General features: G+C 45.3%; 1 protein-coding gene across 1 annotated transcript in view; it reads left to right on the top strand.

The window, feature by feature from the left end:
* The first annotated feature begins 1,375 nt into the window (after window positions 1-1,375).
* UBE2G1 (ubiquitin conjugating enzyme E2 G1) overlaps window positions 1,376-17,647 on the top strand; it is a 100,082-nt gene continuing 83,810 nt past the window's right edge. Inside the window, exon 1 of the mRNA XM_040629833.1 lies at window positions 1,376-1,694. Within this exon, the coding sequence (XP_040485767.1) occupies window positions 1,649-1,694 (46 nt within the window). The 5' untranslated portion in view covers window positions 1,376-1,648. The remainder of the gene's footprint in view (window positions 1,695-17,647) is intronic.

The raw sequence follows: 17,647 nt of genomic DNA, 5'->3' as shown, positions 1-17,647 counted from the left end.
TATTTAGAATAAATGGAGGCACCTACCGCAGGAACTGCTGTGAGCGGTAAAGGGGATTGGCCCGGGCAGGCAGGATTTAGGGGTGGGCGAGGCTAACACGAAGAATGTGTGTTTCAGTATAAGCCTTAGGACACTGATCATGAACTATGTGTATTGACTACTTCGATGAAATAAAAAATTTATTCTAAAAGGAGGATTTCTAGTCCAGAAAGGAGGGGTGTTTCCGGACTTTGATTGTTCCGTAGTGGAGCCAAGGAAGCTCCAGGGCCCACGAGGGCTGCGATTTCTTCTAGGAGAGGGCAAACCGAGGCGGGCCGGTAGCACTGCTGAAAACCCGCCTGAGGAGATCCCAGGAGGGGGGCCCGTTGCCGGGGACTTATTTTCTCCTCTAAATGCACAGCCATCTTCGAGCCTTCCTGTGTCCCTCTCTTCCTCAGGGAAACGGAGCCAGCTTTGGGCCTCACGCAGCCGAAGGGGCCGGGCCGCGCTCCCCGCTCGCTGTTCAGGGGAGGGTGAGGACAGGTGTTTCCAGCCCTTCCTCCCATCTGCCCTCTTCCGGCTGCCGACTTCCCGGAACTCAGAGACCGTAAGCCTTGTGAGGGCAGGAAGCGAGCGGTACTTTTCCGCGTCTTCCGCATACAGCTGCGAAGTCAGCGCCGGTGTCCTGGGTATTTGTGGAAGGAACAGGTGGGTCCGAGCCCCCGGGCAGCGGGGGCAGCGGGGGCCGCCCCGCACCTCTGTCCCCAACCCCAGGCACCTTTCTGGGCCGTGTTTGGAACTGTGTGTGCCAGGGTTTGCTCATGTCAACTGCCCTTACTCAGAGATCATCATCTGTGCTCGGTCCGTTCGTACTAGGAGATGCACAACATTTTGTTGATTCCAGGGATCTTTTCGCGCATTCTTTCTGTAAAGTGAATTAGCAGCACACGTGAAGTCGGCTTTGGGGGTTTACTTAAAGTGGGGCACCCCAGTACTGAGCTCGGCTCTAACAACGACTGATTCGCGGCCGCCAGCAAGCAGACATCCACCGCTCCTGTCGGCCCCCGCGCTCCCACACCACCGGCTTCAACCCCGAGGGCGAAGTCCAGCCGCTCCTTGACCTCTTCGTCATGGCGTCCGCGGGGCGTCGGCCAGCGGCGGCCCCGCCCCGGCCTCTGCCGCTCGAGACCTTCCCAAGATGGCGGCGGCGCGGCGGGGGGAGCCGCGCGCAGGGGGCGGGGTTCCGCCGCTGGGGGCGGGGCCGAGCGGCCGAGGGGTCGGGCTTGCGGGCGGGCGAGCCGAGGTGGGCAGCCCCAGCGCGCCTGCGCGGAGCGGCCCTGCGTGCAGTGAGGCAGTGGCGGGGGGAAGGCACCGGCGGGGCCGACGGGCGGGTTGAAGGAGGGAAGCGGGCGAGCGGAGTCCCAGTGCGCGCCGCGGCCGCCCGGCGCCCTCCCCTTCCGGGCGTGAGGCGCTGTGTGGAGTCGAGCCGAGCGGACCCGCGCCGGCAGCGAGGCGCTGCTCCCGCCGCCCCAGCCCGGCCTCCCCCGGCTTCTCCGGCGCTCCCGTCGCGGGGGCCCGCGTTCCTCAGCACACCCGGCTCCAGGCGCCCCCAGAGCCTGCCCCCGGCCCTCCGAAAGCCCCGGCGCCGGCCCGGGCCCTCGGCGGGAGGATGACGGAGCTGCAGTCGGCGCTGCTACTGCGAAGACAGCTGGCAGGTGAGCGCGGGCTGGCGGCGGGGCGCCAGCCGGGCCGGGCCGCAGGCAGCGGCCGCCGCCGCCAAGTCCTCCCTCCTCCCGGGCGGGCGGGCCGCTGGCGAGCCCGGGGCGCCCCTCCGGCCCGGCACTTGGCCGGCGTCGGGAGGGTGTCGGGGGCGGGGACGCGCCCCGCAGCGGGGCCCGGCGCCCGCCCCCTCCCCCACCGCCCGGTGGGACGTTGCGGGGGAGGGGCTGCGGGTCCCGGAGGGGCGGGCCCCGGGGCTCAGGTGCGGCCGGGGAGGGGGGGTGGGCCGCGGGACCCCGGGGGGCCGGGAGGGGCGTCTGGGCCCGCGGGCCGCGGGGGGCTGGGCCGGGGCGGGCGGGGCCGGGCGGCGGGGCCCGGGCGGGCGAGGGGAGGCGGCCCCTCGGCCGGGGAGGGGAGGCGCGCAAAACTTCTGGCCGGCCGCGCGGCGCCGCGGAGTTGGGGCGGATAACAAAAGCGCCGGCCTGGGCGGCCGCGCGGCGCGGCTGTCGGCGAGGCGGGCGGGTGCGGGACGCCGCCGGGCCTGCCTCCGCCTGGCACGGGTCCCGCCGCCCGCCCGCCTCGCCCGCCCGCCCGGGAGGGTGGACGCGGGCCGGGGAGCCGCTCGCGGCCAGCCCCGGGCTTTGTGCTCGGAGCGCCGCGGCCCCCCGCGCCGGCCTGCGGAGCCCCGAGGCTGCGGTCCCCGGGCCGGGCCTGGGGCGGCGGCCCGGGCGGCCTCCCCGGAGGTGCCTGCGTCCCCCTCCCCCATTGTCCCGGCCTCCGGCCGTTTGCGGCTTCCAGGTTGACTTTTTAGGGGGTTGGCTCCACTCCGCTAGGACTGTGCGAGCGGGGCATGCGCACTGGGGGCGGACGTGCGCGAAGTGCGCGGGGGGGGGGGCGGGTTGGTGGCTTCACAATGCCGCCCCACGTGCTGCCAGATTTAAAGAGAAATGGGCCGGCGGTGCGCCCGCTGTCCGCCCGGTCCGCCCGGTCCTCACACCCGGAGCCCGAGCCCGGCCTGCAGAGCGCCAGCGCAGGGCAGTGGAGCTCTTGCTTAAATCACCTCTACGGCTTCTTGAGAAAAAGGTTGTCAGGGGCTGTTAGGGATTGTATAATTAGGTTTATTATTAGACCATGAGCAGGCAGGTTTGGACAAGTACGCGAGTTCTGCGTGCTCGTGGGGAGTGACTTCCAGTGGATGGAGAAGTTCTGCTGATGCTTGATAATCCATCACGAATAGCGAGCGTATCGGAAAAGCTGTGAAACGATAACCTTACTGCATCTTGTGTTTGCAGACGCACCTAATTTGTGTATTTTTTTTTTCGTTTATTTTGTATTGGAGGAAGGAATTAAGAGTACTTTTGTCTCGCGAAGGCTTCTTTAATATGTTTTTATTATGTGGTGAAGTATCAAACAATATTAGAATACTAAGTAATTATTAGAACAGCATTCAGCTCTTACACGGTGGGAAACATATATTGTAAAAGGTGTAAAAGAAGTTAGGCAGTTACTAGGAAAGTATGACTAATAACAGCGTTAACAGTATTTCAGAAGCAGTTTCTTACTCAGCTCTAGATTTCAATGGCCTCTCGATTCAGTTTTGCACTTTTTGACAAGATTAATCCCAAATGTTGATAAAATATTTTACAAAGTTCTTCATTCATGGTTGACTTCTTTAAGATTTTATTTTTAATTATTCTCTACACCCCACATGGGACTCAAACCCACAACCCGGAGATCAAGACTCCTGCACGCCCCACTTAGCCAGCCAGGCGCCCCAGTGGTGGACTTTTTGATAAGGCCCATTAAAACATGCTTTAAGCTTAGAGGAGAGAATGTATGGGTGTGTAATTTTTCAAGCCTCATTATGAAGTTACTTAACTGCTGATTAATTTTTCTTGCCTTCTTGGTCAGAAACAATGGACTGTTCTTAATTTCTTAAAGATTTGGTGGATATTAATTAACATGGACAAAATAGTACGCCAAGACAGTGTATTAAGTGAAATGTAAAAATATCTCCTTCCTTGGAAAGACTTGATAACACTCACTAAAATAAAGGGCCCTGTTGTGTGTTAGTAGTACATTGTTTGAGCTTTGTGGTTCTTCAGATACCATTTGAAAACAGGAAAGAATGGTAGACTGTAATCTCCTGAAATCATTTAGAGTGAACTTTGAAAGGCTTAATGATAAATGCTTTAGAAGTCCTGAAATGAATTGAGGAGACAAACATTCTAGCTGCTAGAATTTCAGAAACTTAGAACAGCAGTGGTCCATAGTGGTTAGGTTTATTGAGGCTGACCTTTTAAGGGTTTTCCTTCATTACTCATTACTGGAGGGGAGAATTTATTGTGTGTGTGTGTTTGGTTGGTACCTGGAATGAAGAACCTGGTTCCTCTCAGCGTGGGGCAGAATGGCTCCTTTGGTTGCAGTTTCTCAGACTCAGGACTCCTGACGTTTTGGGCAGATATTGTTGTGGGAGCCTGTACTAATGTTTAGCAGCATTCTTGGCGTCCACCCACCAGATGCCAGTAGTAGCACATCCCTTCAGTTGTGACAGCCAGACCCGTCTCCGCTGCCATTGTCCCCTGAGGGATTAAAACCAACCCAGGTTGAAAAATCACTGGTTTAAGGTTGTTTGGGTAAGACCATTATGGCTGTTGTGAAACAAGTAAGAATACCTAACAGACTCACGAAATCAGATAGGCTGTGTGTTTCTTTGTGGGTATTATTAGACTCTGACTCCTTTGCGGGTCGGCAGCGGTGCATTATGCTACACACTGAGAAATCCGACACACCAGGTAGTTAAACATGATTTTAGTTTTTGAGAAGGTATTATAAGCACCGGTTAAGAATACAGAGCACAAAATGGTATAGCCTCTCCACTCCCCGAAAGAACCCCAAGTTCTTTTCTTGGAAACAACCATGGTTGATAATTTCCTGTGTGCCGTTTCAGAGAGATTCTTGTATCTCTGTTTATGTGTATGTATATTTCCTGAGGACTAGCCTGTACTGGGCACCGTGCAGACTGCTTTACGTTTGTTATCTCGCTTCAGCCTCCCGATAACGGAGACCGTGGCTTCCAGAGGTCAGTCACTTGCTCAGAGTCAAGCTGGAGTGAGTGAATGAGTGAGTGGGACTGCTGTGTTCAAATTGAGGGCCTTCTTACTTTGGAGACTTTGTTGCTTTTATTTATTTACTTGTTATTTTTTATTTTATTTTTTTTTTGACTTTGTTGTTTTTAATTGTTATATTGCCTCCCAGGGAGCAGTAATTACCACAAACATGAAATAGTATTTTATAAATTTTAATATTCAGAGTTAATTTATCCAGTAATTACCAGAATGATTATGGAAATCTTAGTAAAACCTATTGTGTAAAATACTACACATTAATATCTAAGTGGTATTCTTAAGGTAATCATAAAAAGATATTTTAGCCATTGAGCTCAAGGCCAACATTCTCCTGAATCAGGGAATTAAAGTCATAAGCTGAAAGTAGTGCTGAGCTTTTTGGTGTTGGTGGTTTAACTATGAGAAAAATTTTGGACTAGTTGGATTTGGAAATATTATTTTTTTAAATTAGGCTCCACACCCATCGTGGAGCCCATTGCGGGTCTTGAACTCATGACCCTGAGATCAAGACCTGAGCTGATATCAAGAGTCGGATGCTTAACGAACTGAGCCACCCAGACACCCCTTGGACTAGTTGGACTTACTCTCCACTCTTACCGTACTAAATTTTATGATATGACAAGCATTTATAAGGAATACGAGGAAGTTTTTGCCTTTTTTCTTTTTTTAAGATCCCTTGAGAGTTTTTTTTTTTTTAAACATTGGTAGCATAGATTTTCAAGAGTTAGGGTCTCGTAGGCACCTGTCATTCCAGAACTAGGAAGAAGAATTTTTTAATATAATAACAGTAAAATAATTGAGCTTCTTTTACTGTAGAAATTTTGATTGTATATTTTTAAGTAATCTGGAAAATTCCCAAATCTTCATCTCCTTGATTACCCATGTAAGTAGGTTGTTGTGATGAGTTAGTTAAGTGTGTTTCTTAGACTTTGTGTGTAATGTGGGGTGGAATCACTTGGGGAAATACAGATTCCTGGTCTCATGTCCAAAGAGTCTACATATCATGATGCCCAAGAAAATCCACTTTCTCAAGGAGTGCTGTGGGTGGCTGTGAAGCTGTGCTGCTGGGGGTTCCCTGAGCTCTTTCCCTGGAGGGTTCCCTGCAGTCGCTGGTTTTGTGCCATGATGTTTCATTAGCAGCCCTGGTGTTGGTAGGATTGTCAGAGAATACGCTTAAAAGGAGGAGTAAGAAAGATTTAGTATTTCTTGGCCTTTCTAGAATATATTGGCACTCTGACATGTAATTCCATTAACAATTTTAAACAAGCAGAAATAGAATAATTGATTATTGACAGGAATTACCCTCGTGGTAGAAGATTCTGGGTGATGAACATAATATTTTATGTATATACATATGTGTATTTCTTAAGTAGGCTCCATGCCCAGTGTGGAGCCCAGCACGGGCCTTGAACGCACAACCCCAAGATCAAGACATGAGCTGAAGTTGAGTTGGACGCTCCACCAACTGAGCCACCCCGGTGCCCCTTAATAGATTTTTTAAAAAGGTTTTTATTTATGTATTTTAGAGAGAGAGTGCACGCATGCGTGTGTGTGCACTGGAAAGCATGCCTTGGAGCGGGGTGAGGAATGGAGGGAGAGGGAGGAGGAGAGAAGCAGACTCCCCACTAGGGGCGGGTCTTGACAAAACGGTGGACCTCAGGACCCCTGAGATCATGACCTGAGCTTGACCACCTGAGCCACTCAGGCCCCCTGCCCCCCTTAAGAGATGCCGTTAAGATTCTTTTTTTTTTTTTTTTTTAAAGATTAAAAAACTGTATTTAAGGAATCTCTACACCCAGCATGGGGTTCAAACTGACAGTCCCGAGATCAGGAGTCGTAGGCTCTACCAACTCAGTCAGACAGGTGCCTCTTAACTATATTAATATTCTTAATAGTTGTTAACTCACATGTAAGAAAATGTTTAAAAATATGGAAGTGGAGGGGAAGTCTAGAAGTAAATTCATATTGCATCATACTGCTCTAATTGTTTAACAGTCTAGGAACTGTTATATCCAGAAATAAATTGCTCTCTTATAGGAATAGTGGAGCTGCTACATGTTTACTGAATATGCTGTCAGAAAAAAGCGTAAGCGAAACAAACGCTGTGACTGAGGGAGAGGTGTTGGGTGACGTACTGCCTTCCCCGTAGTGGCGGGATCGTATCCCTGGCCTGTGGTGTCACAGAATCTAAGCAGCCTCGTTTTGCAGGGTATACATACGGCACACCATTATGTTGTATGCCTTGAAAGTACACAGTGTTATATGTCAGTTGTGTCCCAATGAAACTGGGGGAAAGTCTGTGTTAATTTTTTTAAAGATTATATTTTTTTTTGAGAGAGAGTGAGCACGCAAGCAGGGGGAGAGAGGGAGAAGCGGACTCCCCTATGGATCCCAGGACCCCAGGATCATGACACTTAAACTGACTGAGCTACCCCGGTGCCCCAATGGGGGAAAGTCTTAATATTTCAGTGAATAAGTGAATTTTCTTAACATTAGGGAGTAAGTGATTTTTAAGTAATAATTTCTCTCATTCAGTGACTATTTTTGATAATGCAATTTAGTTTTTTATAAACAACAGAAAATTAAATTATTTTCTATAAACTACTTCAGAATGAAACATACTTACATTAGTCTTTTGTAACGGATGATCTCACTTTCTGAAATGCTGCTGAGCATATTAAAAGGTTGAAGTGAATTCTACACTCTGTAGATACTAATATTTCGTACAGTCTACTGCATTTGCTGTAATGTACTACCAGAGTATACAGTTCTGTTACGTAGTTTCTGTGTGAATACACATCGTATTTGGTGATACTTCTGTATGGGATCATGAAATGGAGATGCCTTGATTATTAATAGAGTGGTATCTGGTGTGGGAAACCTGGAAATCGATGGACGATCACTCTATTGCTGCTTTTTCATTAACTTTTCTCAGGTGAAGTATTCGTTTACATTATCAAAATTGAATTTCAGGCCTTGGATTATTTGGTTTTGGGTCCTTAAGTGCAAAGTTGTTTTTGTTTTTGAGGAGGATATACTAATTTTATGGTTAACCGTAGTGTGAATGTGTTCTTGCTTCAAGCAAGTAAATTCCAAGTGTTCTTTTGTTTTAATGGACTCAGTTCCATTCAGGATGGAACTGAGTTTTGCCTTTCTTAGTTATTGAGAAATATTTTTGTTAGAATTTGAAACGTGAAATGACCTCCAAGGTTCTGTTTAATGCCATCTTTGATTGGTTTGTAGGAAATAACTTCTCAGAGAAAAAGGCATAGAATATGTGTATGGAGACAGTCTGGCAAGGTAGACATAGTGTCGTTTTATCTGGTTGATGACATTGTTCAGGTAAAGTACAGTTAAGAAAAAGCAAACATTTTGCAAATCAAGGTAATGAACAGATGAGAGGATAAGAATAAAATGCCTCTTTAGGAAATAAGATATACGCACGCTTTTACATAAATTATAAATTTCTCCCCCTAGTGCACAGTAGTATTAGCCTTCTTCCAGTAGGTCAGAAATTTTTATCAGTGCTGTTCCCTTGTTAGATTCTGGCACTGAGAAACGGCTGGGGAAAATACCATAATTTTTTGTTGTTGCCGTAGAGGGGCATACCTCTTTTTATGATTTGAAGTTCTAGAAAATATGTGAAAAGTTAATTTTAATAAGAGGAAATTTTCCTCTTATTTATGCTTTCTGTCAGTCTGTGATAACTTAGAAAAGCAGCTGCTCCTTCTCGACTTTTTCTCCAGCGTTCTTGTCCATGTCCCCTTGGTTAGAGGTCTGTTAGAAGTGTGAACAACAGAGAAACCATTTAAATTTTTACCTGGCAGTAAAAATTCTTAAAGCTGTTTTTGCTTTAATCTTGGAAAGTAAGCATTGCTTTTAAAGAACAGTTAATCACATTTAGGATTTTTTCTAAATGTCCTTTATGTTAGGAGGCACTGTGTGCATTTGCTTTTGAATGTGCTCACAGTTTAACTGTGTGTGTTGTCATTTTCTCATTCTTAGGTCTGGTGTTTGTCTTAGAGTTTTGGTTTCAAGACAGTGGGGCGCTAGGTGAAGAGCCCGTATGCACAGCATCGAAAGCACGATCGATAAGAGCAATATTGGTAAACTGGGCATCACCAACATTAAAAGCTGCTGTTTGTGAGACAGATGAAAAGGCAGGCCACCAACTGGAAGAATGTATTTGCACACTAAATATTTGGCAAAGGGTTGATGTAGGATATATAAAGAACTCTCAAAACTCAGCAGTAAAGGAAAGCAGTCCTTTTAGAAAATGAGCAAAAGATGTGAACAGACATTCCAGGCAGCACATGAGCAAATGAAAAGATGGTCCGTGTTATAAGACATTAGGGAAATGCATGTTCAAACCACACTAAGTTGGCACTACATACCTACTAGAATAGCTAAAATTAAAAAAAAGAAAAAAAGACGCACCAAGTGCTGTCCAGTGGATGCGGAGGAACTTGGCGTTTCCTACGTTGTTGGTGGGAATGTGAAATGGTACAGCCCCTGTGCAGAACAGTGTGTAGTGTCTTGTAAGACTGAGCGTGAACTTACCTCATGACCCATCAGGTACACACTCGGGCGTTTACTTCAGAGAAATGAAACTTACGTCCTTGTAAAAATCTGTATGTGAACGGTTACAGTGGCTTTATTAGTAATAGCTAAAAGCTGGAAGACGACCCAGATCGCCCTCCGCGGCTGAATAAACTGTGGTACGTCCATAGCGTGGAGTGTACTTCTCAGCAACGCAGATAAACGCTGCTGATACGCAAAACAACTTGGGTGATCTCAGGGGCCTCACACTGAGTGGAAAAAAGCTCATCTCAAAAGGTTGCACACTGTATGATTCCATTTACATAAAATTCTTTTTATTGTGTTAAAAATACAAAATTGACCATCTCAGCTATTTTTACAGTTCAGTAGTGTTAAGTTGCATTCACATCGTTGTGGAGCAGATCTCCAGAACTTTTTTATCTTGAAAAACTGAAACTGTTTACCCATTGAACAACTGTCCCCTTCCCCTTCCCTCTTGCCCCTCGCTTGTAACCATCATTTTACTTTCTGTTTCTGTGAATTTAATAACTTTGCCTCCTGTCAGTGGAATCATGCAGCATTTGTCTTTTTCTGACTGGCTTATTCACTTGGCGTGATGTCCTAAAGGTTTGTCCATGCTGTGACCCGGGGTCCTTCCTTTATACAGCCACATCATGTTCTGTTGTGTGTGTCTGCGTCGTGTTGTTGACCCCTTCATCCATAGGTGCACAGCTGGGTCACGTCCACCTCTTGGCTGTCGTGAAGAATGCTGCTATGAACACGGGTGTGCAAATATCTCTTCCAGATCCTGCTTTTGGTTTTTTTGGCTATAAATCCAGAAGTGGGATTGATGGATCATATGGTAGTTCTGTTGTTGTTGTTGTTTTTTAATGAACTTTATTTTTAGAGCAGTTAGTTTCACAGCAAAATTGAGCAAACACTACAGAGATTTCTCATACACTCTCTGCCCCCACACATGCATAGTCCCCTTCCCCCCATGATCGGCACCGCCCATGGTAGTGCCTGTGTCACAGTTGATGAGCCTACGTTGAGCAGTTCTCTTTTTAATGTTTTTGAGGAACCTCCATAATTTCCCTAGTGGTAACACTATTTTATATTCCCACTGACAGTGCACAAGGGTTCTGAGTTCTCCATGTCCTTGACGGCACTTGTTATTACCTTTCTGTGTGTGTTTGAACTGTAGCCAACCTGATGGGCGTTAGATGGTACAGGTTTGATTTGCATTTCTCTGATTCCTGACGTTGAGCAACTTTTCATGTGCTCATTGGTCCTTCGAATAATCATCTTTGGAGAAATGTCTATTCGAGTCTTTACCCATTTTTTTTTTTAAGATTTTTTTGTATTTATTTATGTGACAGAGAGACAGCCAGGGAGAGAGGGAACACAAGCAGGGGGAGTGGGAGAGGAAGAAGCAGGCTCCCAGCGGAGGAGCCCGATGTGGGACTCGATCCCGGATCGCCAGGATCACGCCCTGAGCCGAAGGCAGACGCTTAACGACTGCGCTACCCAGGCGCCCCAAGTCTTTACCCATTTTTAACCAGGTTATTTGAATTTTTGTTAAGTTGTTTGAGTTCTTTATGTACTCTGGATATGAGCCCTTTATTAGGTAGTAAATATGATTTGCAAGTATTCTCCCATTCTGTAGGTTTCCTTTTCACTCTGGATTGTGTCCTTTGGTGTACAGAAGTTTTCAGGTTTGGTGCTCCATTTGTCTGTTTTTTTGCTTTTGTGGCCTGTGCTTTTGGGTGTCATACCGAGGAAACCGTTGCCAAGCCTGTGTCGTCAGGTGTTTCTCCTGTGTTCTCTTCTGGTAGTTCTATAGTTTCAGGTCTTATGCTTAGATCTTTTATCCATTTTGAGTTAATTTTTGTACACAGTGTAAGGTAAGGGTCCAACTTCAGTCTTTTGCACATGGGTATCCAGTCTTCTCATCACCGTTTGTTGAAGAGACCGTCCTTTCCCACACTGAATGATACCTGTTTAGAGTTCTTGAAATGGCGCAATTATGGAGCTAAAGAATGGATTGCTAGTGGTTTTCAGGGATTAGGGACGATGGTGTGTGGCTGTTGGGTGGGTGGTGGTGGCATGAGGGATCTTTGTGGTAATGGGACAGTTTCGTATCTTGTAGTGGTTACACAAATCTGCAAATGTGATAAAATTGCACAGAGCTGTGGAAACACTGAGTGATGAAATCTATTTAAAGTGTGTGGATTGTATCAATGCCGATTTCTTTGGTTTGATCTGTAGTGATGCAGGATGTCGGCACTGGGGAGAAACTGGGTAAACGATATAGGAGGCCTTTCTAAGTACTATTTTTTCTGTTGTCCTATAGATCAGTGCTTCAAAATAAAAAGTTTTTAAAATGTCACTTGTAGTCAAAGCATTTTTATCAATGTTTTTTCCATTTTAAACTTACTATTCATAGTTGCAAGCAACAACATGTAATTGCCACATTAACACTTTCAAGGAACAGGAAGCTGAAAGAGAAATCTAAAGTTTGAGATAGAAATTCCATCTTAATTTTAAATGACCGTTACTTAAACGTCTTGTGCTGCCATTTGGAAAATGGAAGAAAGGTTTACAAGTTGATTTATTGAGCCCTTGTGTGCAGTTGCACTGAGAAATGAAATGCTGGGGGATGCAAAGACAGTGTGGTATTCCTACCCTGAGGTTCTGTGTTTCTTAGAGGTTGATGGACATGTAAACAAAAGTTTGTGAAAGGAAGAGTGATTAATTACAGGGGGGTGGGATACAGTGAGTTCAGGAAGGCTTCCTAGGAAAAGGGCTGTATCTGGATACATCAGAATCAGAATGTGGTTCTCTTAAGAGCGTTAAGTTATATGCTTTTAAGAAATCCTTTTGTTTGTCATGTAAAGAAAATAGTAATTAGAATTAACTGATACCAGGGGCCAAAATTTAAAGTTGACAGATTTAGAGCAGATAGGTGTTTCTGAGAGACAACCAACCCTGTTGACAACGTCCAAGAGAAGAGTCTGAACACAACTTTCAAGGGATGGCAGCAATTTGTAATTTAAAAAAGCTTTAAAGGACCTGAGCCTGCTCACTTCACAGCTATAGAAACTTACTTAAAAGAGAGGAGGGTGGGAAGGAAGCAAATCCTTGAGTGCTTGTCACACGCTTTTCCTGATCCCAGGACTTTCCATCCGTGGTCACATTCAGTTCTCACAGCAGATCTTTGAAGTGAATGTTACCACCTTTTTCAGATAAGGAAATTGAGGTTTATATCTGGTTATTATATCTGGTATCTTCGCCAAGCTAGCCCTGATGGAGCTGGGTGGCAGGAATAGGTCTGTCTGCTGATGAAACCTGAGCCCTTCCCTGAGCAGTGGTTTCTTAAGACTCCTTCGACAATTTAATGAGTTAAAAGACTTTCTCCTGAGAAAAGTGTACACAATTTTGGGTGCAATTTCAGAGCATTCTGATCTCTTGAGTGAAGTTCATTTATATATATGTAATGCTATGTCTTACCATCATTCATTCAGCAAATTTGATAACGTGTTTTGTGTATTGTAAGGATGCCAAACGAATACAGGACTGTTCTTATGTTCCAGGAACTTGTAGAAAATCCCCTAAGAGAGCTGCCTTAAAGTATCGGAGGGGGTCAGGGAATGATTACTTCTGCCTGTCTGGTTCATGTTTGAGGAGTTGGTGGCATTTGCCTTTAAAAGCATATGTAAAATTTGATGACACAGAAACAAGAAAGTATTTAACGTTGAGGAAAAAGAGCAAGCAAGACAGAAGGTTTGTACTGAAAACAATTCAGTGTGGTTGGAGCATATGATAAACTGATCTAGTGGAAAACAGTGTCTGGAAAGGCTGGTATTTGTGGAAAATTTTTAAAATGTTGGAAGTTTTATTCTATTTGAGGAGGGGAGAAGTAATGTGGTCAAAGTGCGTTAGACCAGTGCTTCTCAAATTATCTGTGATTAAAGACCGGCCGTAAGGAAAATTCTAATTCATTATGTAATGATACTAAGAAAAACAATAAAAATGAGTTATTAGAGAAATTAAATTAAAAAGATATAAATTTGAGCCCATACTTTATAACAATAGGTCATATGAAGTGACTATCAAATTGCCGTATGAGCTACTGAATCCTTGCTCTAGCTTCACGTGTTCACAGACCAGTAATGGTTTGGTGGGTTGGCACCTGTTAATGGAGCATATTTTGAGTATCACTGGTGTGGACGGTGCAGAACAACATGGAGACTACGTTGTCTCCATGAGGACGGAGATTTTTATTCCGGTGTAATTAACATACAGTGTTGTATTCGTTTCAGGCATACAGTATAGTGATTCAACAATCCTGTACATTCCTCGGTGCTCATCAGAAGTGTGCTGTTAATCACCAGTGTCTGTTTCCTCATCCCCTCCTGAGCACACAGACTCTTGTTTTTGCCTTTTAACTGACATCACAGATGCCCAGAAGGGTGACTAAACTTAGCAGGCAACCAGTAAATAGGCACTGAGTGGATTAGAACTCCTGGATTTTTCCCCCACCCGGAGAACTTAAGGACAGGTGAACTAAGTCTTTGAAGGTAGAAAGTAAAACAAGATACTTCCATTTAGTAAACATGTAATTCCTTCTATATGCTTGGCCCTAGGGATACATGATACGATCCGACTTCCCTTTCCAGTGGGGAAGGCGAAGTTTTATAGACAAATATTGGTTAAGAATTAGAAGTAGATATTTCACCACATTAGTATAGACATTGTTGCCCTTTTTACAAATATAGCTTTGACCAAATGACTCCTGTTGGAATGCCTTCTTTGTCTCAACAGGGTTCTCATTTCTTCTCTCAAAGCAGTTTCTTTAATGGACAGTTCTATCTACTATGCCTATAGTTTTCCCAACTCTTAATAATTTATAAATTGCTACAAAAATGAAACGTCGTGCCTGCCCCCTCCCTCCCAGCTTTTGTCTTTTCTCTAACCCCCCCCCCTTTTTGAATGTCTTCCAAGATTCTCTCTGGTCCTCCACCTTAGCTGCCTTAGGCTTTCTACCCAGGTGGCTGACCACATTTTCCAGAAGAGGAAACTAGGTTTAGGTTTGACTTATTCACAATAGCAAAGCCAAGACAACTAGATTTCATTAATCTCTGAGCCTGTCTTTAACAGTATTTAAATTAGATCTACATAGAGAATGTAAAAATGAGTTGATTCAATTATCCCTTTTCTACTTAAGTCTTAGGGTGTCTCTGGGGTCCCATGTTCCTTGGATTTTTTTTTTTTTTACTTTTTTGAGGGTGAGTCAAATGCATTTAAAGTAAATCTTAGGTAATCAAGATATTCTAGAGGAAAATGTCATGTATATTTTAAAAGAACTTTACTAATTACAAATGAATGTGATTATTGTAGTTTTGGAAAAGATAAAACATGTGCGATAGAAATACCAGCCATCCCTTTGAAGCTTCTGTTAACATTTGATTATTTTTCTTTTTGTTTTATTTTGCCATTTTAGTAAACTGAAATTCTGGAAGGAAGGACCTTTAGTGTTAAGAATTTTAGTGAAAAATCATACTCTTTGGAGTTGAGTTCATTGAAGTTCCTTTTATATACTTGATTCTCGTTAAGAAACCCATCCCAAGATCAAGAAGTTGTTTTTCCAAATTCATTTAGCAAGTAAATGGCAGCAATAGGTTTCAAACCCAGGTCACCTTATTACTAAGACTACCGCTTTTTAGTGTAATAGCATGTCGTATGTTAAATTCTGAAAACTTTGTGACTTTCAGAAGGCAAATGACTATTGCTCATGGCCTCACCTGATATTTTGGGTTTGTTTCTCATCTTGTGTGTTGGAGGATTCTAAAACTAAAATGTCTATTTCAAGGCTTATGTAGAGAGGGATGTTACTCTGAAACTTTCTTAATGCTCTTTTACCCTAGGTAAGTAGAGGATAATATATAGATATAGATGTTTATATATGTTTAGCAGTGCATAGCGTGGTTTATATTGTCACCATTAGAAGTCTAGGACTTGAGGATGTGCTGACATCTTTTTTCAGACTGCTGTGAACATTGATGGTGTGGTGGTTCCCCTGGGAGATACTGTATTTTTCAGTGTCTTCTGTGGTGGTTTCCACGTCTCTCCCTCAGGATTATACCCTTGCTGCTGCTTCTACCCTTTGCATTTGCTTGGTGGAAACAGAACAAGCTGTCATCCAGTTTGGTTTATATTTAACTCTTCCAGGTGCAGCAGGGGCCTGGGTGAGAGAGCACTGTGTTTCCTGCTGCTCTCTTCGGGGTCTAAGGCATGTGGGGTGTGGCTGTTGGGGAAGCAGTACCACTGTGATTGGCTTTTTTCTTTCTTTTTTTAAACTTTTAATTTTAGAACATTTTTAGATTTATAGAAAAATTGCAGAGCTAGTACAGAGAGTTCCTGTATCCTCTGTACCCAGTTCCCCTGTTGCTGACGTCTTACATTAGTAGGGTACGTTTGTTACAGCGGATGAACCAGGACCTCCACATTATTATTAACTGAAGCCCTTCAGTTTTTCATCGATTCGCCTGCTGTCCATCTCTGTTCCAGGAGCCCGTCCAGGACACCACATTGCATCTAGCTGTCATGGCTTCCCCGTCTTCTAGGAAGTAGGCTCCAGCTGTGCGTTTTCTGGTCTCAGAGTTCTCTTGTTTTTCAGGGCTTTTACAGTTTTGAGGAATACTGGTTAGGTATATTGTAGAGTGTCCCTCAAATTGGGTTTGTCTAATGTTTTCTTCATGATTAGACTGGGGTTATGGGTTTTCAGGAAGAATGCTGCAGAGGTGAAGTGCCCTTCTCATCACATCAGACCGGGGGCGCGGGTAGCCGCACGACAGCGTTGTTCGCGTGAGCCTCGGTCACTGGGTTAAGGCAGTGTTGGTCAGGTTTCTCCACTGTAAAGTTACTTTTCCCCCTTGCCTACCCTTTTCTGTGTAAGCTGCTAAGTCCAGCCCACACTCATGTGGGAAGGAGGGTCTAGGCCCCCCGCCTCATGTCGGGGAGAATATTTACTTCACATTATTTGGAATTCTTCTCTAAGGAAGACTTGTCACTTCTCCCCGTTTGTTAATTCAGTCGTGTATTGTGTGTGTGTGTGTGTGTGTGTGTGTGTGTGTGTGTGTTTAAATTTCAAGTAGGCTCCACACCCAGTGTGGGGCTTGAACTCATGACCCACAGATAAAGAGTCCCAGGCTCTACCGACTGAGCCAGCCAGGCACCCCACAGACTTGTGTATTTTCTTTTCTACTTTGAGTTAAAATCTGTATTAGTCGGGTTCTCCAGAGAAGCGGAACCGATAGGATGGAGGTATATGTGTGTATATATGTCTCTGTCTGTATATCATGGTGTGTGCGGCTGGCTAGTCCAAAAGCTGCAGGGGCGCCTGGAGGTCTAGGGAAGAGTTGATGTTGCAGTTCGACTCAGAAGGCAGTGTGCCAGCAGAATTTCCTCATAGAGGGAGGTCAGTCTTTACAAAAAATTAAGGCCTTCAACTGACTGGATGAGGCCCATTCACATTCTGGAGGGTAATCCGCTTTACTCAAAGTTTACTGATGTAGAGCTCCTGGGTGTCTCAGTCAGTTGAGAGTCTGCCTTCGGCTCAGGTTGTGGTCCAAGGGTCCTGGGATCGAGTCCCAGTCGGGCTCCCTGCTCAGTGGGGACCTGCTTTTCCCTCTCCCTCTGCTGCTCCTCCCTGTTTGTGCCTTCTCTCTCTCTCTGTCAGATAAATAAATAAAATCTTGAAAAAAAAAGTTTACTGATTTAAATTGTGATCTTGTCTGAAAACTCCCTTCACAAAGATACCTGGAATAATGTTTGATCAAATATCTGGGGGTATCGTGGCCTGGCCAAGTTGACACATAAAATGAACTTGTTTCTTTTTTCTTTCTCTCTTTCTTTTTTTTTTTTTTAAAGATTTTATTTATTTATTTGACAGAGAGAGAGAGACAGCCAGCGAGAGAGCAGACACAAACAGGGGGAGTGGGAGAGGGAGAAGCAGGCTCCCCACTGAGCAGGGAGCCTGATGAAGGACTGGATCCCAGGACCCTTGGATCACGCCCTGAGCCGAACGCAGACGCTTAATGACTGAGCCACTCAGGCGCCCCAGTGAACTTGTTTCTTATGTGATCTGTTTTGTTCTCACATTGTTCCAGCATTGGTCATTGAGAGTTCTCTCACGTTGCACTCATCTTTTTAATTTTTGAGCACTTCCTTTCTGATGACTCTAGAATGTATCAGACCTCTGTTGTATTTTCTCTAGCCCA

This window comes from Ursus maritimus, unplaced genomic scaffold (assembly GCF_017311325.1).
Source record: "Ursus maritimus isolate PB19 unplaced genomic scaffold, ASM1731132v1 scaffold_14, whole genome shotgun sequence".
Lineage (NCBI taxonomy): Eukaryota > Metazoa > Chordata > Mammalia > Carnivora > Ursidae > Ursus > Ursus maritimus.
This window is presented reverse-complemented; position numbering and strand designations above follow the sequence as displayed.